Here is a 25698-nt window from a genome sequence, read left to right on the forward strand (position 1 = left end):
GAAGACAAGTTAAAAAATTAGTCATGATAGAATGAAAGACCACCTAACTCTCTGGGGTACATTTTAAGGACATGTAGCTCTATTGAAGGCCCACTGACTTGGAGGGAAAAAAATATCTGGAGTTTACTACAAGTAAAAAGCAGCATAATATGTTTGTTTCTTTTTCTTTAGAGAAATATGCAAATATACCCTGAATAAACAGCTTCTAACTCCAAGGTATGTTATAGCAGGAATCCCGTTTTCCAAGTCAATGGTGCATTTCTCCTGCTAATAAAAATGCTGTGGACAAAATGACATTTGAAAAAGGTATTAAATATTTTTAATTATTTAAATTTTTATTATGTTAAATTTCTTAAGAGCAATATCACATCATGCCATTTATGTTCGCATAACAGAGCCTGGAATAGCACAGCACTAACAGAGATGAACGTGGAAGAAGCCCTTGGGAGAGGCTAACCAAAACTGAGCCCAAATCAATTATCTTCCAGAGCTGTTTCCACAGGAAGTCTGTTCTCTGCGAATTCCAATGGGAAAGAGTAACTTGATAATACCTCTTCATTAAAAAGCCAAACGCCTTTCTGTGCCTTGGACAGTACCTTCCACTATTCTCGAATCACTCCTTCATCCTATCATTTATGTTCCTAGTGATGTGGGTGTAAAAGTGACCTCTTAAGGATTGATTACATGGGCAACAGGGTAATCAGTTCTCCTCATATCAGGTGGCAGGGAGGTGTGGCTGCCCAGTTAGAATGCTCTTTAGCTATATGGCTTTTTGATTTTAAGAAAAATCTGACATTGAGCAACACCCCACAGCGTCAAGGTAAAAGCAGGTGACCGCGTCTACATTTAACTAGCAAAACTCCATCTCCTGGTGGCACCTCCTCCGTCAAAAGTACAATGGGGGCTGTGTTTGGTGAAGCTGGTATTGAGCAAAGCATCTGAGTCAGCAAGGGACCCCACTAGGAATCCCTCTACACCAGCACTTCCACCCCAGGATGGCCCCAGTCGCTGAGGGAGAGGGATAAAATGAGGTGGCTCAAACATCCTTCCCCCCACACACACACCCCAGCAAGGTGCAGTGGCCACTTTTGGGCCAGGGCTCTTTAGAATTTGAATTGGGAGGATTTTAACCCCGCCGCCCGCAGGGTGGGGAGTGGATCCCTCTAGTCTTGGGCCTCGCTCGGTGCTCGGCTCTCGATTGCTCGGGCCTGGCAGCAGCTGGCGTCACTCGCGAAGACTGAGGCTCTGCGCTCGAGCTGTCGGGCCTGGCTTGCACAGGCAGCGACGCGCGTTAAGCTGTTGCCTTGGGGCCTCGCGCTAGTAGGAGGGGCTGACCGCGGTGGCCCGCGCGGGGATGTCGAGGACCTCGAAGGTAGTCCTGGGCCTCTCGGTGGTGCTGACGGTGGCCACCGTGGCCGGCGTGCATCTGAAGCAGCGGCAGGATCAGCAGGTCGGTGTCACGTGACCATCTCTTCCGGGGGGCCCAGTGGCGGCGGCCTTGGCCTCTCCGGTGTCCGCATGGTTCTCGTCTCCTGGTCCTCTGTCCTCTCAGTGGCGGCGCGGCCGGGCGCCTCCACGCTTTAGCTATTGCAGCCCGGCGGCCGCCGGCTCGGCCCTGGGTTCTGCAGCCCCAGCGGCCGCGTGCGCCCTCGAGACCCAGGCCAATCCGTCCTGGCCCGCGCCTGGGAGCCCGGCCCTCCGCGCTGAAGTTGCCTGGCTTCCGCGAACGCACGCCGGTGGGGTGGTCAACGGTTCCGTTTTCAAGTCACAGACAGCCTGCAGTGATAGAACCTTTCAGCCTCTCACTCGGGCCGCTAGAAAGTAGAAGAGGGGAACCGGCTTCCTTGGGGTGCATTCAGCAAGTTACCGGCCTCTCTTCGCTCCCCAGGCCCAAGACTGGGTCCTACTTTGTTTAAATGCTAGTAACATTTTATCCCATGATGAAGAAGGCATTCTTGCACCCGCCTTCGTGCCTTTGGCAAAGGTAATTTGGTGAGATGCTTGTATTTTTGTTTTTTAAGGAGCTATTTGCTATGGAAACTATTCTGGGAACGACAGCGATACTAGCCTCCAACTTTTGTTTTTTTGGTACTTTTATTTATGGAAATATCCGTGACTTACTGATCAGTGGACTGACCATCCATTCTGTGTCTTTCAGTTCATATTTTCTTACTCAAGTTGGCAAACGTTTAATGACTGATCACTGTGTGCCAGGCACCATACTAGGCACTTTGAGGAAACAAAGATAAGGAAGCACAGCGCTCCTGAGACTATAAATGATTCAAAACAGTGCAGATTGTTGTGTGTGAGAACGGGAACTAGGTCATTGGTGAACTCTTAGAGAATACCTTGGCGCAGTTGTTGGTTGAGCCAAGTTTGCCTAGGGTGAAAGTAATGAACTGGATGAATCAACGTTAAACTCATTTCTTGCATTGGACTCTGCTGTGTCTTCAATAGACAGAGATGAAGCGATGACTGGTCGTTGACCTTGGTATTCACAGTCCACGGAAATCAGAGGAGAGGAAGCCTGTGATGATACAGGAACGTTAGGGAGGAAGGCACAGGATGGCTAATAATGATAGGGCATGAAAGAGATTTGGGATTAAAGTATGGGTTCTAACTGGTTAGCTTTTGGAATAGAGGCAGGAGTCTTCCTCTTCTAAGAAGGAAAAGATGGTGATCCTAAGAAAATTTGAGATGGAGTAGAGGATGGTATGTTAGATGTAGCTCGGAGGTCCGTGACCAGGGATTTTCAGAGTGTCTGGTATGGCTGGGTTAGAGTTTGGTTCTGAACCCTAGCTACACATCTGATGTTCCTGGGAAGTTTTTACAATGCAACTGAGGCTGGGCCCTACTACACACCTTTTAGATCAGAATCTCTTGGGGATGGGAATCCATCTTAGGTGTTTCAAAAGCAAGCCATGGAATTCTAACATGCAGCCAGGGTTGAGAACCACAGTTAGAGAATGAAAGAACAGGAAGATTTAGATATCTGGAAGTTAGAGATGAAGAACAGATTGATTAGCATAACCTGTGTTTATCTTATATGCCGTCATTTATTTTGGGCTTAATTTCTGGCAGTGGGAAAGAGTTGGTTAAATGATTGACATAGTGGATGTGTCAGAAGTTTCAAGGAAGCAAGAAATAAAATAATAACTATTGTTATTGTTTCTTGACTGTTAACTGCATACCAGGCACTGTACTAAGCACTTCAAGAACATCATCTTTAATCCTCATAGGAACTCAGCAAAACAAGTGGTACTTACATGCGGAGTCAGAGTTAGAATTGGAATAGTGAAGAGGTCTTAGTGGTTAGTAAGGTTAGTAATGGAAGTCACAAGAAGGATGCGGGAGGCAATCAGCGTAGACATTGAAACTTGGAGAAAGATAGCAAATAATGGATGGAGAACAAGATCCTAAGCATGTACTAAAGTCTCTGAAAAGGCCGGGTAGAATCTCAGAGGTAGGTGTGGAATGATTCCAGTGGCCAATGTGGGGTTTGATGGGTGGGGTGGATATGTAGCTATGTCATGGTGTCAGGAGCACAGGACAGGAAGAACTGGGGAGGGAGGAATGGAGGAGCACCTCCATTTCTTGCCAAGGATGTAGGTATCAAGAAAGTTGGCTGTCAGTTGAGTTATCGGTCCCAGGACTTAAATTTCTCTACTTCCCTGTCATAGAGAATGAAGCTCTAGGCCTGGAGGAGGCCTAGCAAGTAGGTACTTGGTTACTTTTAGATAGACATAATAATTTAAAAAACACATCCAGGCCCTGGGCCCTAGCCCCATTAATTCTACCACACAAGGCTACTGTTAAAAGCTTATTAGAGCATTTTGTGACCTGTACACTATAAAATGTTAGTTATTAGTAATGACTGGATTAATGCTTTAAAGTCTCATTTTAGGTGTCAGGTCCATGTTTTGGAGTTTTCTACCTGTCCTTAGTGCTTATCAAAGTAACTACCATTGATGGGCCTTTAGTTTTTCCTCTGGTAGTGGCACTTTTTTTTTTTTTCCCTTCTCTCCCTTTATGTGATTGATTAGTAATTCTGTATAATTTTTACTTTTTATATACGAGAAGAAGCTGGGTTCTTTACTTTCTTGCATGCACCTTACAGCTTGTTCAAATTTTAGTAATCTTTTTTTCTTTGATGTTTATTCAGCTAGGATAATTGCTAACAGAAAAGTAGCTCACAGGCTTACTGTAGTAACTCCTTAAACTTTTAAAGAATCATACCAAACTCCTTGTAAAATTCAACATAGTAGTAGTTTTTTCTTTTTTAGTTGTTATTTTCAATCAAGTTTTCTATACTAAATGTTTATGAATTTCTTAAAATATGATAAGTAGTCATTTAAATGATGACACTACCAAATTAATTTGATGGTTTCTTTATTACATTTTCCATTTGTACGGAAAGTTAAAATAGTAATTGGGTATTTAGAATCTGAAAGTTTTAAGTGTATTTTGGTAACACTGTTATTTGGATTTGAATGGCACACGGATGGGAACCACCTGTTCAGGGTGTTACTGAAATCTGTTTCTTACCCTTTTAGAGGCTTCGTGACGGAGTGATCAGAGACATTGAGAGGCAAAATCGGAAAAAAGAAAACATTCGTCTTTTGGGAGAACAGATTATTTTGACTGAACAACTTGAAGCAGAAAGAGAGAAGACGTTATTGGCAAAGGATCTCAAAAAACATTGACTTGAAGTGAAATGTGGAATATTGATGGGACAGATAATGTTGAGTGTATATGCGTGTGAATATGTTGATGGAGAATAGCTTAGTGAGATCTTCAACTTGTTTTTGTCACTGTCCTTTTAAACTCGATCAAGTAAAAGGACAATGGGCCATATATTCTAAATTATTACTTTAAAAGTTCTTTGTATCTGAATAGAGAAATGGGCTGACACTTCTGAAGAGTCTCTTTCTGTTTGTGTAATCCTGATAGAAGCTGCTTTAAGCTTGGTGTCCAGAGTTTAGGATTGTTACAAAAAGCACTTCTGACCCTGTGAGAAAGAAGGGATGGATAGTAACATCCACTTGGGTAGTTTGATAAGTCGCCACGATGATGAAGCCACAAGAACATCTACCTCAGAAGGACTGGAGGAGGGTGAAGTGGAGGGGGAAACTCTGCTGCTTGTTGAATCCGAGGACCAGGCATCAGTGGACCTATCTCATGATCAGAGTGGGGATTCCCTTAACAGTGATGAGGGAGATGTGTCCTGGATGGAGGAGCAGCTGTCCTACTTCTGTGACAAGTGCCAAAAGTGGATACCTGCTAGTAAGGAGCTTCTCAATTCCTTTCATTTGTCAAGTCCTATGTGGTTTTTTTCCTAACTGAAAGACACATGAATGTAAACTAGACCTAAATAAAAAGATAATTATTTATTTTTAGTTTAGTTGATTAACTACAAATTTATATAAAACAGACACATTTGTACCAATAAAAATTACTATCAACCTCTATCACATTGTTAAATTTGAACATTCTTGATGGCAACCCAATAAAAATTAGAAAATTGGAAGTCCTGTGTTACTTAAAGAATTACCCAGAGTTTTGTAACAAGATCATGTTAAGAATTTGGGGCCAAATTTCTAGGCCCAGTGTAGAATTAAAGTTCGTGTTCATAAAAATTACTCTTAATATTTAACTGCATGGAAAACTGCTATTGTATGCTGAAGTAAGGTCAGAATTAGCAGATTAGAAGTGTTTTGTGCGCTTCTAGAACCATTTTTGTTTTCTACTTGTTGGTCTCTGATCTGCTGGCAAGAGATATATACACACATGCTTCCCTGATAACTTCAGTCTTTCAACTCAGTTATTTCAATTGCTAGCTTCCTGGTTCTCAAGGAAGGGTATGCTTTGTCAGTCATCATAAGTCTTACCAAAACAGGATTTTTCCATTAGGCAGATACCAGTAGAGACGTATATATTAGAGACTTTCTTTGTGTAATAGAATTTCTAACTAGGTCAGAGAAATATTTATATGTACATAATTGTGAAGTGGGTCATTTTCTGGCATGTGGAAATGGTTTTGTTAAGATTCAACTAGTCATATTAATAGTTACTACTAATAGATAACTTTTTCACAGAAAACAAACCTAGAATTTATTACATATTAGGTAGTTTTTGCTTTTGAGTTGTCTCTTTCTGCTTATTAATTCAGGGTCCTGCCTGAAAATGTCAGTGGCTTTCCCTTTGTCCTTACAGGGTATATTTTAAACTGATCTTTATGATTGGAAACCTGCTAACTTTAGCCTCTGTTAAATAGAACTTTGCAGTTAGGGTGAGCTCTTAATTCACAGACAAGCCTTTTTATCCCTAGACTTAGCACATGTTAATTTCCTCTCTGGACTATGCATCTCTATAGCCTCCATGTCACTCCCACCCCCACTGTACCCCAACCCATATACGCAAGTGCCTCTCTCTCCCCCTGGCCAATTCTAGGCATCCTGTAGAACCCACTTTTTCTAGCTCTCCTATCTTCCTAATATGGGTTGGGCACCCCTTTTATGTGCCTTAACATTGCCCTTGCCACACATCATGTTTCACCGCAATGGTTTTGTACCTTCCACAACATCAGCGTCACCTGGGGAACTTTAAAATGCAGAAACCCAGGTCCCACCTCAGCTTGATTCATTTCATGTGGGGTAGGCTGAGGCATATTAAAAACAGAAAACAACTCCCTGGGTGATTCCGGTGCGCAGTGAGGATGGAGAGCCACTGTGCCGTTGTGATTACATGTGTCCTTGTCTCCCTTACAGCATTTGTAAACTACCCAGAGCAGGCAGTATGGCTGTTCTGGGTGTTGTATGCCCAGTTTCTAGCCCAGTGCCTGACAGTGGGAGCTCAGATATTTTTTGAAAGGATGTGTGAAGAGACCTATAGGAGTCAAGAATGTTAACAGCTGGAAAATCCAGTGGGAGCAATAATACATGCTTTTCCCAGTATCTTGCTCCTAGAAGTTAGGGAATCACTGATCTTGGTGGGCATACACTAGATGTTGGAAGAATAAAAATCTTTCTTCTCTGCTCCCTTCCCTGCCCCCTTCCTGCTACGGGCTGGCTAAAAACAGGAAAAACAGCATGGGAAACTTGGAAAATTTGTAAACCTTTGGGTTACCAGTGCTCTAGATAAACTTATAATATGCCTTTTTTTTTTTCCTCCTAGGTCAGCTGAGGGAACAGCTCAGTTACCTTAAGGGTGATAATTTTTTTAGGTTTACTTGTTCCGATTGCTCAGAAGATGGTAAGGAGCAGTGTGAAAGGCTGAAACTAACATGGCAACAAGTGAGTAAAAAGCTCTTCTGTAGAATTCATAAGGTTGGTCACCCAAGGAATTTATTGGAATATCTAGAGAAAGAGGAACTTAAATTATGAGCTTTTGAGTTGTCTTGAGGGTCACTTTTTATTTCCCAATGAAAATTATATACAGAATATGTACTGAAAGGAGTTCTTGGTACTCGCTGCTAACTTAGTGAATTGGGTTTGAGATTCTTGAAAACTTCATACACACAATTTCATTTACATATAATAATGCCAAACTCAGATTTTTTTTTAATTAATTAATTTTTTTTTTTAATTAGTTTCAGGTGCACAAGACAAAGCAAAACTTAGACGTTTATCATTTATATCCCTCACACTGTGTGAACCCCCCTCCCCCCATCCACTATCCCTCTGTACGTTCCCAAAACCTCTCACCTTCCCCTTATCCCCATCCCCCCGCCCCTCTAGCAACCCTCTGTTTTTCCTCCATGTTTCCAAAACTGTTTCTGATTAGTTCATTCACTTATTCTTTTCTTTAGATTCCGCATATAAGTGAGATCATATGGTATTTGTCTTTCTCTTTCTTACTTATTTCACTTAACATAATGTTCTCTAGGCCAAACTCAGATTTTAATTGAGAATGAGATTTACATTTTTCTGGCAGCTATTTTTGGAATAAAAAAACTTTTTAAAAATGTGAAGATCGCCACATTAGAAATAGATTTGGAAGACATAATGTGGCTGATTGCAGAACCAACATAATCTAGCTTTTCTTCATTTGAACTCACATATTTGAATATTTTTTGTTTGATGAACACTTATGTCTGCTTTTAACCATCTTCAATACTAACACCTTAATCCAACCATATAGCCTATATAATAGCTTTTTACACTCTTTGGTTGTATTTTATTGATTTTTGTTTTTATATTGTCTATAGTAGGCACAATGTATATAGTCTTTAAGTTCTAAAAAGGAATGAGTTATACATACCCAATTTTATGTTTTATTCATTCAGCAAATATTGAGTGTCTATGATGAACCATACACTGTTTTAGGCTCAGAGACTACTGTGATGAACGAGACAGCTAAGACTCCTGCCCCAACCAGCTAATGTTCTGGGCATTTATTTTAGATAATAAGCAGACAAATAAATAATTACCCACAGCACTTTTTTGCTGTGAAGGCAATAAGCAGGGTAATAAGAAAGAGATTGTAGATTATACCATGTAAGTCACTTAAAGTGTTCCTGTAAGTTGTAGTTGCTTTAGCAGCCTTAGATTTATTTTAATTATCAGTCCTTTATTAGGACATCTAATGAAATCTGTCGGTGGTTAATGGAGGGAGACTTTTTGACTTGTCTGAAAAAAATAGAAGTAGAAAATGAAGGGAAGTTTGTATTGAGGATATAGTCTTATGAATATTGTAATTGTGGTATTTTTCTCAAAGTGTACATGGGGGCTGCATGTAGACAAGGTCAGATTAATATTAATAGATTATTCTGATGTGTGCACACTTAGGCAGATTTGCGTTTGGCCTACAAGTAGCTTCTCAAAAGTTACAAAACAGAAGAGGGACAAATATATATAATTAGTTATTTTCAAGAATATGAGTTTTGGGGCCGGCCGGGTGGCTCAGGCGGTTGGAGCTCCGTGCTCCTAACTGAAGGCTGCCGGTTCGATTCCCACATGGTCCAGTGGGCTCTCAACCACAAGGTTGCCAGTTCGATTTCCTGCAAGGGATGGTGGGCAGCGCCCCCTGCAACTAATGATTGAGCACGGCACCTTGGGCAGAGCTGCCACTGAGCTCCTCCATGGCTCAGTTGGTTGGAGCGCATCCTCTCAACCACAAGGTTGCTGGTTCGACTCCCGCAAGGGATGGTGGGCTGTGACCCCTACAACTAGCAACAGCAACTGGACTTGGAGCTGATCTGCGCCCTCCACAACTAAGACTGAAAGGACAATAACTTGAAGCTGAACAACACCCTCCACAACTAAGATTGAAAGGACAACAACTTGGAAAGAATCCTGGAAAAATACACACTGTTCCTCAATAAAGTCCTGTTCCCCTTCCTCAATTAAAAAAAAAAAAAAAAGGAACTTGAGTTTTCTGTGGAGGTTCTTTTTAAAAGAAAAACTGGCTTTTGATTGTATTGCTCAGAATATATAATATTGGTTCAAGTTGCACATTTAATTAGACTAACATCACTTGATAAAAGTATCTTTAAAAAAAAATTTTTTTTTTTTTAAATTGAGGAATACTGGGGAAGAGTGTGTTTTACCAGGATGCATCAGCTCCTAGTCAAGTTGTTGTCCTTCAGTCTAGTTGTGGAGGGCGCAGCTCAGCTCCAAGTCCAGTCGCCATTTTCAATCTTAGTTGCAAGCTGCGCAGCCCACCATTCCATGCAGGAATTGAAGCAGCAGCCTTGTTAAGAGCTTGCGCTCTAGCCAAATGAGCCATCCAGATGCCCCACCGGCAGCTCAGTGGGAGCTCATTGTCTTCCATCTAGTTGTGGAGGGCGTAGCTCACTGGCCCATGTGGGAATTGAACTGGCAACCCTGTTGTTAAGACCTGGCGCTCTAATCAACTGAGCCATCCAGCTGCCCCTGAAAGTTATTTTTTACTTCCAAAAGACACATTGGTGGTAGATAATACTGGTATGTTGAAGTGATAACTTAGATCAGACATATCTGGTTCTTGGCAAACTACTGACCACTGTTTCTAGTTCCATCTTAAAAAACCCAGTCTCTCATGGAAGAGCTGAAAGAGAATGAAATGCAAGAGAAACTTTTATCATGTGGTTAGGATAGTGTATATTTTACATTCTTGTCCTGGACAATCATTCTTAGTTTGCAAGTAAAGAAAGATACCATGATAACTCTTCAGTAGATACTTGTGAAGTGCCTACTGTCACTGTGCCAGCCCTGAGGTAGGCCCTAGGGATACACTGGTTCACAAGGCTGGCCTGTTACTGATGAGCTTGGTCTGATAGTGTGAGAGCAGAAAACTAAACTGGAATTCATTCTTTTAGATTACAAATTCTAGGAGAGGATTTATGTATTGAGTTTGTAGTTTCCTCAGTAAGTATTGTGATAATAGGTAAAGTTATGTTCAAGTAAATATGTGGATTTTAACTTTTAAAGTCATGAAATGTTTCAAACATAAATTCATAAAAAGTACCAGAAATAAATTGACACTTATATATCCACCACTGAGATTAACTGAATACATGTTTCTGAGGTACTCGAGGAGTCTGAGAGTGGGCAGAAGTTCATTCTTTCCTTAAAGTATTTCTTGAACAATAACTTTTTAAAATTGTGGTAATATATACACAACATAAAAGTTTACCATTTTAACCATTTTTAAACATACAATTCAGTGACGTGAAATATAGTCACATTGTTTGGCAACCATCGCCACGCCACCATCCATTTCCAGTACTTTCTTACTTTCCCAGACTGAAACTACATACCCATTAAACAATAACTCCCCCATGAACAATAACTTTAAAGGAAGATACTTGTTGACTGATGTAGACCTAATGCAAAAATAAGTGGAAGAATTTGAAAAATCTATTCACGGGTTAATTATTAGACCATTAGCAAGTTTTACAAGTTTTAGGATGGGGGAAATTGAAACTCAATTAGTGGAAGCATCAGAATTACTTGAGTCATAGGTCTTCCCATGGGACCATTGGAGAATTAGTGCTGTGGACCCAAATGTCAGAGGCATGAATTGCTCTTTACTAGATTTTCTACAGCTTCAAGATACTCCTTATGGAAATAATTATTTAAGGATTCTTTTCTTAGGTTCTCTGTCACCCTTTCAATTTCAATGACCCAAAATTAATCATTATTTTTATTAGGTTGAAAACATGGTTTTGAATAGCTTGTATTACATAAAATTACATAATTACAAAATTACATATAGATGCAAAGAGAAATGTGTGAAAGGACACTGAAAATGTTAAAAGTGATTATTTCTTAATGGTGGATTAAAGTGATTTTTACATCCTTCTTTGCTCTTTTCTCTATTATTGAAGTCTTCTACAATGAGCATGTGTTATTTATATTTCTGGAAAATACTTCCCCATTCGGGGCCATGATTCTGTTACCTATAAAATAACCAGGTTGGACTAGATGAGGAATTTTCACATGGAGCTCTGGGGAGTGTGTTGGAGCCATCTGAGAATGGGCTGAGCAGCCCTGCCTGCTGCTTTCATATAAAGAATGGTTTCCACAGCTGAAAATGTTTAAATGCCGAGTAGGTGATGTCTCACATAATTTTCAGTTCTGCAATTCTGAGAGTCATTTATTTCTGCCCTCTAAAGAGCTTAGAAAAATATATATACAGGGGCGATTTTCAAAATATTTAATAAAGGTTAGCACTGTCAGTCAGAAGATGCTGGCTGGAGTAGGCACCTGGAGGCCTCCTGATGGGCAATGTTTAACACTATTTAATGCTGCGTTGCGTAGGATGGATGGGGGTATTTTACTTAGGACAGTGGTTATTATAATCAGTTCAACCACACATCAGCCCTGCACATGTAACATGTAAAAAACAACTGCATATAATTAATTGCACTAGTGATATTGTTCGGAGAGCAAAAAGGAAAGTAAAATTCTATTCTGAGAGTATTCCAAGATACTATCCTTCCTTTTTCCCCTCCATTCCCCTGCTTTATACCCGGAACATAAAACAACAAATGTTTCCCCCTAAAGATCAGCACTCTTAATCATGCCTTTCTCCCAGCCCTTGTTTCGTTTGTGTTTCAGGTTGTCATGTTGGCAATGTACAACTTGTCTCTGGAAGGAAGTGGACGTCAAGGTTATTTCAGGTGGAAAGAGGATATCTGCGCTTTTATTGAGAAACATTGGACTTTTTTACTAGGGAATAGGTAAACGTGATTTTTACAAATCTTATACTTGAACAAAGATGTAAAGAGCAAAGTATATAAGATTTGAGATAGCCTAATGCAGCCCTCTAGGGAATTAGACCATGCATTTACTTGTGGCAAGTACAGAGAATTTTGTAATCCAGAAAATGTTACTTGTTTTAAGTTTAAAAACTTGTTTATGAAAAATCAGAGTGGAAATGTATATTATTAAAGGTTTCTATACTTCACTCATCTTCCAGAAAAGCTGTTAGCTTCTCCTGAGCATGAAGAGTTTTGTAAAATGTTAAAAGATAGTTTGATTAAATGATGCTGTTTAGTAAGTGGATGAGTAACTGTTTATTTTGAGGAGATAGCATTATTATGTCCTTTTAAAATCAGTGCCTTGTAGGAGATCAGAAGAAAAATAATGGCAGTTATCTGCTGCACTTATTTAAATTGCTTTTCATTAATAGAGCCTTATATTATTAGTATTTGTTTTTATTAACTGGGAGGGAGAAACTGTTTTATACTTTTGGGTATTACAGTGCTTAGCAAAATCTAGGTACATTGATATACATGGCTTATTCATTCATTCCTCTTTTCATGATAATGCTTTGATTTTGCTGCTGAGTGCACTCCTCCTTGGTGGCTGCTTTGGTCCATCAGACTTAGGGATGCCAGCGCACAGACATTGAGACCATATGTTTTAATTAAAGGCCCATGTGGATCTAATAAGATCTTTATTGCTATTTAGGGATTACTCAGTTTGCAACTGCATTGGTGAATTCTATTTGAGATTCTGATTGTTAATTGCCATCTGAAGTCCTCTGTGAGATTCATAAATCTTGCATATTGGGTGAGTGTAGACAAAAAGTCACAGCTCTGCTAATGTTGCTGAGAAATCAGGAAGGGCATTTGAAAGGAGGGGCAACCTTCTAAAGGCTTGCTGTGAGGAAAAAATAGAATAGATTCAGTACATTTTTACAAAAGGAATTATTTTTGTTCTTGAGTGTTTTGGTGGTACTAAGAAAAGAATTGACAGAGTAACTGGTTCCTTTTCTTAAGGAAAGGAAATCTGTTGTTTTAGTTTAATGATTTAGCACTATTTGTGGAACTTAATATGCCCCATTTATAAGGGACAAGAAAGGGAAAAAAACTGATAAAATTAGATCTTGGAATGTTTTCATGATCTTTCAGTGCTGTTCTGTTAAATGGATTGTCTTCTGGAAGAGATTAGATTTAAATTGCCTGTTTTTGAGGATATTGCCTATTTTAATAGAAGTTGTTCGTTTTCATTTCTTCATTTCTAGAGCCTGTTCTGAGAGGGATCAGCTAAAGCTTTTCTCTTTTTAATACTTCTACTGAAAGACATTAATTACTCTCCAGCTGTTATGTATGTAGTTTAATCATTAAATTAGTGCTTTTGGCCATATTAGTGTATCACATGGATTATCATTTACTTATTTAAATCAGGCACTTAAAAAAATACATTGACTTTAAAAAGAAACTTCACACCACCTTGGTAAGCGAAAAACTCATATCATTTGCCATAAATAGAATGAAACTATAAAGATAAAGGCACTAAAAATAAAACACTATTAAGTTGTAGCTGGATCCCATGAACTGTAAAGGCAATCTGAGGCCCTCTTTCTTGATCAAAAAGGGAGGCTACATGTGTTAGTGAGAATTTCAAGCCACAAACTTTATCCTTGATCTAACCAGAAGGAGTGAAAGAGAATTAAAAATTACTCTGTAATTCCTTGTCATTCATTTTCCAGCCTAGTGCTAACCTTCACGTTGGGAACTCTGCTTTAAACATCAGTGATTGGAAAGTCACCCGAAACCGCTCACCTGATGTGGTCACTGCACACTCAGATGTTTCTATGTGTGAATGTAGACAGAATCAATCCTGCACTCTAGAGAAGCAGACTGCGAGAGCATTTACAGTCAAACTTTTGTCATAGCTACTAAAGATTTTAATTCTGCTACCCATAGAACATACTTTAAATTCTTAACAATAATAACCATTTCTCATTTGCCATAGAAGCTAAGAGAATAGTATACTGTGTAATGAAGTTCTAAATTTGAATACATTTTTTTCAGATAGTTACAGGTTTTGCTTTATGCCTTTAATTTTTTTATTAAGGTTTAAATGTGTAAAGGATTAGTTAGGGCAAACCTAAATAACGTTATGCACCTCCTGTAGAAACAAAAAGTATACAAAGCATTATTAATTACTACAGTTTAATTGCCATTGTATATGTGATCATTCAGTTTGCTTTCAGAAGCCTAGCCTTGAATTCTTCCAGAAGGGATAACTTTGATTAGAGAAGAATACTTTATTTTTTTAATCCCTCCACCCCCACCCACCCCCCGCTTTCCTCTTCCCTCCGCCCCCCCATCTCTGAGTCAAGCCGCTGTTCTCAGTCTGGTTGTGGTGGACGCAGCTCACTGACCCATGTTGATATTATGAGCATTGTGCTCTACCCAGCTGAGCCAGTCCTCGCCGGCCACTGGCTGGCTGCTCACTGCAGCTCATGGCAACTCATGCCAGCTGCCACCCGTTCACGGCAGCACACGATAGCTTACGCCAGCCGCTCCCGGCAGCCCAGCTCCAGGTGGAGCCATTGTTCTCAATCTTAGCTGTAGGGGGCACAGCTCGCTGGCCCAAGTGGGAATCGAACTGACGACCTCGGCATTAGGAGCACGGCGCTCCAACCACGTGAGCCACCCAGCTGCCCAGAACACTTTATTACCATATTGGAATACTTTTTTATATTACCATATTTCTTTGATTTTAAGATGCACAATATTTCATATATTGACTTCTCTGACACCTGGATATATCTTACCTGTGATGCTGTGTCAAAATTTGAAAGTATTCTTATACTTAAAATCATGTATATTAAAGTCAGTAGATCCTATATTTGATGAACTATGATACAGCACATTCATAGTATTTAAAATTCCAAAAATTATATAATGAGGATTCTGGGAAGATGGGAGAATAGGCACCAGAAATCTGTCTCCCCACCTGGATAACAATTGCAGTTGCAGAATGTGCCTTATGTAAGTTCTTTGGATTTCTGGAGTCTGTTGAAGGCTTACAACTTCCAGCAGAAGGTTTGGACAGTAAATTGCTGTTAATTTCAGTCAATTTCAACTCTTAGCACTTTAGCTTCTGCCCATCCCACACCTTTCAGCCTGGGGTCAGGTAGCAATGCGCATGTTCTTAGAGCAGCTTGCACACAGCTTATGGGAACCAGGGTGGACAAAAAAGACCCTGTCCTTCAAATGTTAAGATCTGTTCTGATTGCTGCTTCTGATCACAGAGGTGCAGACAAAGAAGTGGGCAGCCATTTTTGTTGCATTTTCCCCATTTTTGCAGGCCCCTCTGGCTGAATCAACTTTAAGGGGATTTAACAGTCTGGCATCTTCCACTCCCCCCTTCATGTTTTTCTTTGTTCTCGTTTTTGGAGTCAGACAATGAAGACTGAAACATTGAGAAGCAGCTACATATACAGGGGAAATTACAAAGTCACCACACATGCTCAGGGGAAGGTGCAGGCTCAAAAATGATCTGAGACCTTAAGTTTATACAACTCAGGTTGATCTGTGGCACAAGGAGACAGCTTTCAATGATCAAAAAACTAAAACCAATAAACTCTAGAGAAGGAAGAGAATCTAATTTCCAGACTTACTACATTATTAAATTCAAATGTCCAATTTTCAACAAAGAAATAGCAAAGTATGGCCCATCCAAAGGAAAAAAAATTAACCAACAGAAATACCGTTCCTGAAAAAGACCTAATAGTGGATCTACTAGACAAAGACTTTAAAACAACTGTCTTAAAGATAGTAAAAGAACTAAAGGAAGATGTAGAGAAAGTCAAGAAAATGATGTATGAACAAAATAGAAATATTAATAAAGAGAAAACCTAAAAAGAAACCGAGAATAAATTCTGGAGCTGGAAACTACAATAACTGCAAAGAAGAATTCACCAGAGAGATTCAAAGGCAGATTTGAGCAGGCAGAAGAAAGATTCATTTAACTTAAGGCTAGAACAGTGGGAATTATCGGATCTGAGGAACAGAAAAAAGATCAAAGAGAACAAAGCCTAGGGGACTTGTGGGATACCACTTGCTGGACTAACACACACACTGAATGAGAAAGCAAGTGGAATGGCTTCCTCCTTGGTCGTATCCTTTGGGCAAGAGGAGGGGGCTTGGAAAGGTTAGAAAAAATTAAGAGTCAGCGAGAAGTACTCTTGGACCAAAATGTTGCTCCTGGAAGCTAATGTGTCATTTGTCCCATCTCAGATAGTGCCTGTGCCTTTTGGTTGGGGGGCGGGAGGGGTGAGGGGGGGAAGGGCAGGTTTCTAGTACATCTTTGTTCCTAAGAATGCTTTTTCTTTTGCCTCCCTAGAAATATTTTCCAACTGTTAGACCATCTTATTAAAGACTTTTTTTAGGATTTCTGGTAATTGACTTATGCTTTCAAGGTAGAAATGGGACAGTTGTCTTTAAAAGAATTTTCAACAGGAAACTGAACAATTGACATTTTACATCTCATTTAAAAATTTTGTTACATATACTCTTGTGTAGTTATTTTGAAATGATCACTTTTCTTTTTTGCCTGTTAGTTATTCCCCCAAGGTTCTACTCTGTTTGTGGAACTTACTATATAGTTTTATTCCCACTCAACTAGGTGATGGCCAATGGGCGCAGACTGAGATGCATCCGACACCTTGGGTAAAATGAACAATTTACCATGGGTAATCAGTCTCCTGTTTGCTTTCTTGAGAGCTATATTTAATTCACATATAAAATCAACTCAAGTTAATTAAAATTAGCTTGTAGAACTCTGTAATCATGATGATTGTGATGAGATATGTTTTATGAGCTTTGTTTGAATTATTTCATTTAATCTCCACAGCAACCTTGAGAGGTAAGTTCTATGATTCTGATTTTAAAGGTGAAGAGACTGAGGCAGCTAAAAAGGTGGTAGAGCCAGGATTTGAAGCCAGACAGACTTCAGAGCCTCCCTCTTGACTCTCATGCTCTGTTCCTTCAAAGATTGGAGGTTCCGTAGCATATCATGGGCTAGGAGTCCTAGAGTATACATAGAGTGTATTTTCTTTATAATGATAGAATTGAAAAGCCAATAATTTTTAAATTTTTGGACTCTCCAGGAAAAAGACTTCGACCTGGTGGAGCACAGTAGCAGGTTGCCTCAGCGTGGGAAGTCCTATGTACTTCCGTTCAGGTGCTCAAGAATTCGGAGAACCAGGATGGTGGAAACTTGTTCACAACAAGCCCCCGACAATGAAACCTGAAGGAGAGAAGTTGTCTGTCTCTACTTTGAAAGCAAAAGGTACTGTTGTGAGAACAGTACAAGAGGTGCTAGTGTGACCGAGTCCGAGCATGTGTGAGTTTAGGAGACAATGCTGCTTACCAGGCACGGCTTACCTGCCTCGAACGACTCTGCTTTGCAATTTTATTACTACACTTTTTGTATGCCGTAAATAAACATTATATAAAAAATATTTGATAATTTTCTAATCAGATCACCAGCTTTATAAATTTCCTTTGATAGCTGAAATGTTCTCTATTTTCAATCTGATTTTGTTTCTAAACTTTGTATTATGGGAAATTTTAAACATATGCAAATGTGAAGAGAGTAATATAATGAATCCCCATGTACCTTTCACCTCACTTCAGCACTTACCTGCTGGCAATCTCATTTTATGTAGACCCCGGGTACTTTCCCCCAACCTCCATTCATCCCCACCTTTGGATTATTTAGAAGCAAATCCTAGGCATCAACATTGCATTCTTAAATATTTTAGTATGTATCTCTAAGTGATAAGGACTCTTTCTTTTTTGTAGTCTAATTATAACGCCATTTTCACACTTAAAAAAATTAATAGCTCTTTAATGGTAACAACATATTGATCTGATTTTTTAATCCAAAAAGGTTTTAATGAGCTTTTAAATTTTTTAAAATATTGGGAAAAAAATAAAATAAGATCGAAGGGTATAATGTCTGGAAGTGGCTCCTCTGCACCCTCCTGTGCTTTCATTTTCACTCCCCAGAGTAACTGCTGTTGTCTCTTGTGAATGCATTTAGAAATCGTCTCTGCACATTTAAGCATTTTCTTTTTAAAACAACCGTAAATGGACTCATACTATAATACTTGTTCTCTACCCCCCACCACCACCGCTTACCAATATACCTTGAATATCCTTCCATAGTAGTACATGTAGATGTACCCTATTTTCTTTTGTTTCATTGCATTCCATCAAATGGCTATATGATAATTTATTAAACCCCTGTTGATGGGCATTTTGGTTTTTTCTACCTTTTGTTATTATTTAAACAATATTATAATTGTACAGGTGTGTATATGTGCAGCTTTTGAAAGATACATTCCTGGAAACAGGTTGCTGTATCAAAAGGCATATTTATTCAAAACTTTAATCAGTGTTGCCAAATTAACCTCCAGAAAGTTGTAATAAAATTTATGTCCTACTAAAAAGGCATCAAGATGTCCATTTCTCCATATGCTTGCTGAGCATTATCAAACTTTTAATGTTTACTGATTCCAGTAGATGAAAGATAGTATCTAATTGCTTAAATTTGTATTGTAATTTCTTGTTTCTTGTTAAGAGTTATCTAAGTCCTAGTTTAGGGCATTCATTGAACATTTCTCTATTTTGAACGTGGTAGTAGATTCACAATAATAAATTAGCAAGAGACACTAAAGTTGAATGGTTTTTTAAAAATTTAGATATTTATTTCTTTTCTAGCAGCTTCAAAACCAACGTTAGACCCCATCATTACTGTTGAGGGACTTAGAAAACGGGCAAGTCGCAATCCTGTGGAATCCGCCATGGAATTAAAAGAGAAAAGGTCTCGTACTCAGGAAGCGAAAGACATTAGAAGAGCCCAGAAGGAAGCAGCTGGCTTTCTTGACAGGAGCACTTCTTCGACCCCTGTAAAATTCATAAGCCGAGGCCGCAGGCCTGACGTGATTCTAGAAAAAGGAGAAGTAATTGACTTTTCATCCTTGAGCTCTTCTGATCGCACTCCTTTGACCAGCCCATCTCCTTCTCCATCTCTGGATTTCTCTGCCCCCGGGACCCCCGCCTCTCACTCAGCCACCCCCAGCTTGCTTTCAGAAGCAGATCTGATTCCAGATGTGATGCCACCACAAGCCTTGTTTCACGGTAAGACTTACCTTTCTTGGGTCTTTTATTTTATGTATGGCACATGATATAAAAGTGTATGTTTTCACCTGGGTGGTGTGCTCTGCATTTCTTCTTTCCTGTTTTATTCTCTGCACAGATGATGATGAGATGGAAGGCGATGGAGTCATAGACCCAGGGATGGAGTACGTTCCGCCCCCTGCTGGGTCAGCAGCTTCTGGGACAGTGGTCGGGGGCAGAAAGAAGGTCAGAGCACCTGAACAGATAAAGCAGGAGGTAGAGAGTGAGGAGGAAAAACCTGACAGGATGGACATTGACAGCGAAGACACAGATTCTAACACATCTTTGCAAACAAGGGCTCGAGAAAAGAGGAAGCCACAGCTGGAGAAGGACAGGAAACCTAAAGGGGCCAAGTATACTCCTGTGAGCATCTATGAGGAGAAGCTGCTCCTGAAGAGGCTAGAAGCTTGTCCCAGTGCTGTTGCCATGACACCAGAAGCTCGGAGACTGAAGCGTAAACTGATTGTCAGACAAGCAAAGAGGGATAGGGGATTACCACTTTTTGACTTGGATCAAGTTGTTAATGCTGCTCTTCTGTTAGTTGATGGGATATATGGAGCCAAAGAAGGAGTAGTTTCCCAGCTTCCTGTTGGCCAAGCCACGTACAGAACCACCTGTCAGGACTTCAGAATCCTTGACCGATACCAGGTGAGTTAGCACACACTCTCACACTCTGGGGGCAGGAGTGGAAGTGGGGCAGGCAGCACCACAGAGAGGACATAGTTGTGCTATGGCTTTTAAAATCATGATTGATTTGGGGAGATAGAAGAAAACAGCGAGAGAGAAAAATACCAAAATTGCTGGACTTTATTTTTTGAAATTGTTCAATGTGAATACCCCTTAATACATCTGGCTTTTTTCCCCTTTGGGCATTCAAGGCAGAACCTAGGCATTTTCATTGTGTCTCTTAGTCCCTGAGGGTAGCTGTACATGGTTTATATCACAGCTTTGATTGACAGTTGTGTTGAGGACGTAATGTACCAGACCCTGTGTTGAGCAGGATCTGAAGACATGTAAACATCTGAGTGGTTAGGAGACGGCATGGAGAAGAGCAGCCACGGGATCAGTGTGGTGTCTGAGGTGCTTGAGGTTATTCAGTGGAACCCAAGTCTAAGTGCGCTCCAGGAATGATGAGTTCCACTTGAGACTGCCAGAACACAGCAGGAATGAGAGGTCTTGTTTCCCTGTATCTTTGCTAGCACTTGCTCTTAACCAGCCTTCAGCTAGTTTAGCTGATGGCTATAAAGTGAAATCTTGTTTTTGATTTACGTTTCTTTGATTACAGGTGAGGTTAAACGCTTTTCATGTTTCCTAGTTGTTTCTCTGTGAATTGCCTATTTGGATTCTTTGCACATTTATCTTGTTTTTCTTTGGAAACTAGTGGGCTCTTGTCCTGATTGCCATTGTTCTGATATTATTCAGTCAGTGATGCACCATATCATTGTGCTCAGCATTTGGTGTGTAGGCCCTTTCAATTTGAAAATCTCCTTGAGTTCTAGATAGTCTTTTTAATTTCCTATCTTCTGTTTTTCTCTAGCCTGTCTTTTTAGAGCACTGCTATTATTTGGATATTGGACCTTCAAGACCACGGGTTAGCAACCTTTTTCTGTAAGGGGTCAGATAGTAAATAGTTTCTTCTTTGCAGGCCACACGGTCTCAACTATAGGTTGCAACTATTCAATGCTACTGTTGTAGTGTGAGAGTAGCACGGATAAGACATAATGAATGGACTTCGCTGTGCTCCAATAGAACTTTATTTACTAAGCCAGGCTGGATTTGGCATATGGGCTATAGTTTGCTGATGACCCCGACTCCAGATGGATCCCATTAATTTTCTTTTTTTTCCTATTTTTCCATCTTTCCTTTCCTGGGAAATAGTAACCTCCCTGTCTGCATCTTAGGAGGCATGCAAGAGGGGCCAGGAGCCGACCATTTAGCTGGTAAACTTCCACTGAGTTACCCTGTTTTCAGGACTGTACTTCCACTGTTGGCTGTGTCAGGTGCCCCTCTCTCCAGAATCTCTCTTTTGAGCCTCTCCAGGGAATCTAGTCTTCTACCATAGAAGGAGAGATCATTTCTGGATGTGTGCAGTGGGGGCTTTAACCTCTTAATTAGTCAACTTTGGCAGGACCTGGTGCCTCCAATTGCTGTACTTTCCTGAGACTCTAGTGTGTAAGTCACACTGCTGCTGGCCTGTCTTCACTGCTGCCTTAGGTTTTGGCTCTCTGGTCTGTCATTTGCCACTCATTCATATGCTTTCGTTGTTGTCATCTGTTCACCTGTTCTTTGTTCTTGTCTTTTTAATCTCTATGTTTTATTTTTTTAATTATGAAATGTGTCATACTCATAGAAGAACGCATAGAACATATGGGTATAGGATAGAGATTAATAAAATAAATGCCTGTGCTTCTAGCTCCTAGGTTAAGAAACAGCATTACAAACACCTGAGAAGTCCTTTGGTGCACTGTCTGCTCCCCCCAGAGGGAGCCATTCTCTGACTTTTAGTGTTAATCATTCCTCAGCTTTTTTAATGTCTATATTCCTCAACAATATACTTTTAGTTTTTTTAAAAAATGAAGTAGGAGGCACAAATCTAGCTGTGTAAGGAAATTGCCTCTTAGATGAAGGTTTCCAGGAGAAATTAAGCTAAACAGTCTTTGTGGGTCATTGTTGTAGATTGAATTGTGTCCCCCAAAAGGATATATTGAAGTCCTAACCCCTGGTACTCATGAATGTGACCTTATTTGGAAATAGGCCCCTTGCAGATATAATTAGTTAAGACGAGGTCATACTGGAATAGGGTGGGCCCTTAATGCAATATGGCCAGCGTTCTTGTAAGAAGAGAAGAGACATAGAGACAGACACACAGGGAGAATGTCATGTGATAACTGAGGTAGAGCGATGCTTCTGCAAGCCAAGGAAGACCAACGATTGTCGGTATCACCAGAAGCCAAGAGAAAGGCCTGGCACAGATTCTCCCCCAGAGCATTCAGAGAGAGGATGTCCCTGCTGACACCTTGCTTTCTGATGTCTAGCCTCCAGAACTGTGAGAGGGTATGTTTCTGTTGTTTTAAGTCACTTAGTTTGTGGAATGTTGATACAGCAGCCCCAGGAAACTGATACAGTCATGTTCTGGCTGTAGCTTCTATGAGCTGCTCCTGGAGAAGTCAGTGGTCAAGGTCATTAGGAAGTCCTGGGAGACATAAGGCCCACCACTGTCTGAGCATCAGGCAGGGCTGCAGCGTATACCAGGGAATGTGGTAGAAGTCTGAACCAGAGGAGTGGGGTTCTCTGTATTTCTTGCCTTTGGTCTGACTTTCTTCCCTCCAGCTTGTCAGAGGTCACAGCAGTTATTTATGGGGTGAATGTCCTCAGCCTATCCAGGGAACGAACATGGAGGGAGTACATTCTCAGTGCATGGTGAAACCAAGCGGGGCACAGATGAGATTCTGGGTTGCAACTTCTTAGAGTTAAAAGTCGGTCTGGTGGTGACAAGGACTTACGATGAAAGCCTCAGTATGTCTATCCCTTGAGTCACACTTGTCACTCTACTGGCTTCCCTTTGTGTGTGATACTCAATGGTTCCAGGGTCACCCCTCACTGGAGATTCATTTGCCCCTCCTCTGTGTTGAATCTCCTGTTTCTTGTGTCCCATCTTTACCTTTTTGTAGGTTTAGTCTCTGTTTTAGTAGAACACATCCTTAGTGGCTTCCTGAGGAAAGCTGCCTGGGAAGTAAAATTTGAGACCTTCCATGTCTGAAAGGGCCTTGAACTTAAGCCAGAATTCCAGATGGGCATTTGGTAGAGCTGAGAGCCAATTTAACAACAGTATTGGAAACAAGTAGACAATGGAGCAGTGCTTTCAGATTCTGAGGGAAAATGAAGTTGAACCTGAAATTTTATACACGGCCCCATTATCTAGGTGAGTCCTCTGCTGAAGAGCCCTAATGTTTCTTCCTTGAGGTCTTTCCTCTTGTCAGAGTCCCCATAAAGGAGTGTTTGTGTCTCAGAACCCTGGTTGCCACGTTGGGGAAGGATGGTCTTAGCCTTTAGCTTGTATGGTACTCACACCTCAGCCATGTGAGCTACCCTGTCCAGAGCCCTGGTTACACCTCCTCTAGAGATCAGACCTCCAGACTGATCCTGTGGGGAGGGCAGCCACTTGGCAGCAGGGAGCTGAGGTGGGTTCAGGGATTTTATTGCTGGGTGCACAGCTTTTACTTGTCTTAGTGAGCATGTGCCCCTAGGCTGTGAAATTCACAAGTGCTTCTCAGTTTGTCCTCCCCAGTTAGGGAGACAGGATGGCCAGAGGGAGCTGCAGTCGGGTATTCCCTTTCCACAGGTTGATTAGGCTTGATAAAACCCCAGTGTGCTCACTTTGGCAATACATGATACAAATATTGGAACGATACGGAGATTAGCATGACCCCTGTGCAAGGATGGTGTGCAAATTTGTGAAGCCTTCCATATTTTTAAGGCATTATGCTAAGTGAAATAAGTCAGAGAAAGACAAATACTGCATGATCTCACTTATATGTGGAACTGAAGAAAAAAAACCTTATAGAAAAAGAAATCAGACTTGTGGTTACCAGTGGCAGAGGGTGGCGGAGGGGGAATTGGAGGCAGGTGGTCGGTCAAAAAAGGTACAAACTTCCAGTTATAAGATAAATAAGTACTGGAGATGTAATTAATGTACAACATGATGACTATAGCTAACTGTCATGCAGGGTGTCATGCGGGGTCTCCGGTCCTGCTCCCCACATAACGCAGGACATGGTGAGGCCAAAAAGGAACACCCACAGAGTCATAGATAGGGGAGTCATACCACTATATTCTTGCTGGTGGCTGGGTTGGAGACACAGGAAGCAGGAGCCACATGATCCGCAATCTGCCGTCCGCTTCCCTGCCAACCAGCCTCACTTGCTAGCTGCAATCTGCCGTGCTAACTGCAATCTGCGCTTGCCAGCACCATCTTCTTGCTAGCCCAATTTTTGCTAGCGTAGCCACAGCAGTTATATTAGTGGCCAATGGCTCACTGGTTACAGCTGACAGCCAACTAGCCACAGTTGATGGCCATCCAATCACAGTTGATGGCCATTTACTATCTGAGCCAGCACCTTTCCACGTGAGGCCGAGAGCTTGGAAACTGCACTCTTGGCTCTGTCCCCACACTCCACCCCTACAGGGTCTTGCCTCACAATCTACGCGACAAGTGTCTTCCGCGAGGGGCCCTGTGCGAGGAGCCTGGAGGTGAATGCAATATCCTGGACATAGCCAGGGTTTCTCAGGGCACCACCAGTCCTTCTGGACACAGCCAGACTTCCTGGGATTCTTAGGGTATCACCAGTCTCTCCGGGCACAGCCAGGGTCTCTCAGGGCACTGCCACTCTCTCTGTGCTCAGCCAGACTTCCTGGACACAGCCCGGGCCTCTCAGGGCACTGCCACTCTCTCTGGGCACAGCCAGACTTCCTGGGTCTGAGCTCAACCAGACTTCCTGGACTCAGCCAGGGCACTCAGGGCACTCCCACTCTCTCTGGGCACAGCCAGGGTTCTCAGTGCACTGCTAGTCTTTCTCACATATTCTCCACGGCAGCTGGTCGAGACAGAAAAGCAAACATCCGCCAGTTCCACTACATGGTGGTACGTTCCCAAGCTAACAGTCAAACGGTCCATTAAATTAGGGATGGAGTCCATTCCCCATAGTCCACAGTCATTCGCCAGGGCAGTGCATTAGCCTCACAATGTGTGCCGTCTCCGCAGGGCTCCAATTCCTCCCCAACCTGGGGGTGAGGGCCTCAGAAAGCACTTCCCAACCCACAGGGCCACAATGACCTTTGCTTTCTCCGGTCTATGCTGGTTGGGGAACTGTCCACGTCTTCCCACCCCTCAACGGGGATCCAGCTCTCCGGCAGCTGCTCCTCCTAGTCTTCCTGAGACTGAGTGTTCATACACACAAACCGTTCCACCGCCCTCTGGAGAGCTTTGGCTAGCACCATATCCAGCTCACTGCGCCATGTGTCATTCAGGGTGTCATGCGGGGTCTCTGGTCCCACTCCCCACATGAGAACGCAGGACATGGTGAGGCCAAAAAGGAACACCCACAGAGCCACAGATAGGGGAGTCATACCACTATAGTCTCACTGGCAGCTGGGTTGGAGACACAGGAAACAGGAGCCACACGATCCGCAACCTGCCGTCCACTTCTCTCTGCCAACCAACGTCACTTGCTAGCTGCAATCTGCTGTGCTAACTGCAATCTGCACTTGCCAGCCACCATCTTCTTGCT

General features: G+C 41.5%; 2 protein-coding genes and 1 non-coding gene across 4 annotated transcripts in view; all 3 read left to right on the forward strand.

Annotated features, from left to right (window-relative positions):
- Window positions 1–1244: 1244 nt before the first annotated feature.
- Window positions 1245–5527, forward strand: PET117 (PET117 cytochrome c oxidase chaperone). The gene is made up of 2 exons (XM_019710722.2): window positions 1245–1450; window positions 4554–5527. Exons 1-2 carry the CDS (start codon window positions 1355–1357, stop codon window positions 4701–4703), a joined length of 246 nt encoding a protein of 81 aa, XP_019566281.1. The 5' UTR covers window positions 1245–1354; the 3' UTR covers window positions 4704–5527.
- KAT14 (lysine acetyltransferase 14) overlaps window positions 5025–25698 on the forward strand; it is a 41259-nt gene continuing 20585 nt past the window's right edge. The window contains exons 1-6 of one of the 2 annotated variants that reach the window (XM_019710719.2): window positions 5025–5283; window positions 7174–7292; window positions 12042–12163; window positions 17335–17516; window positions 18953–19372; window positions 19491–20059. In XM_019710719.2, coding sequence (XP_019566278.1) covers window positions 5025–5283; window positions 7174–7292; window positions 12042–12163; window positions 17335–17516; window positions 18953–19372; window positions 19491–20059 — 1671 coding nt within the window. The remainder of the gene's footprint in view (window positions 5284–7173; window positions 7293–12041; window positions 12164–17334; window positions 17517–18952; window positions 19373–19490; window positions 20060–25698) is intronic. The other variant, XM_019710721.2, reaches the window with a different exon arrangement.
- LOC141568339 (U6 spliceosomal RNA) lies at window positions 23781–23885 on the forward strand. The gene has a single exon (XR_012491488.1). It is a non-coding gene; the product is annotated as a U6 spliceosomal RNA (small nuclear RNA).

This window comes from Rhinolophus sinicus, linkage group LG13, assembly GCF_036562045.2.
Source record: "Rhinolophus sinicus isolate RSC01 linkage group LG13, ASM3656204v1, whole genome shotgun sequence".
Taxonomy (NCBI): Eukaryota; Metazoa; Chordata; class Mammalia; order Chiroptera; family Rhinolophidae; genus Rhinolophus; species Rhinolophus sinicus.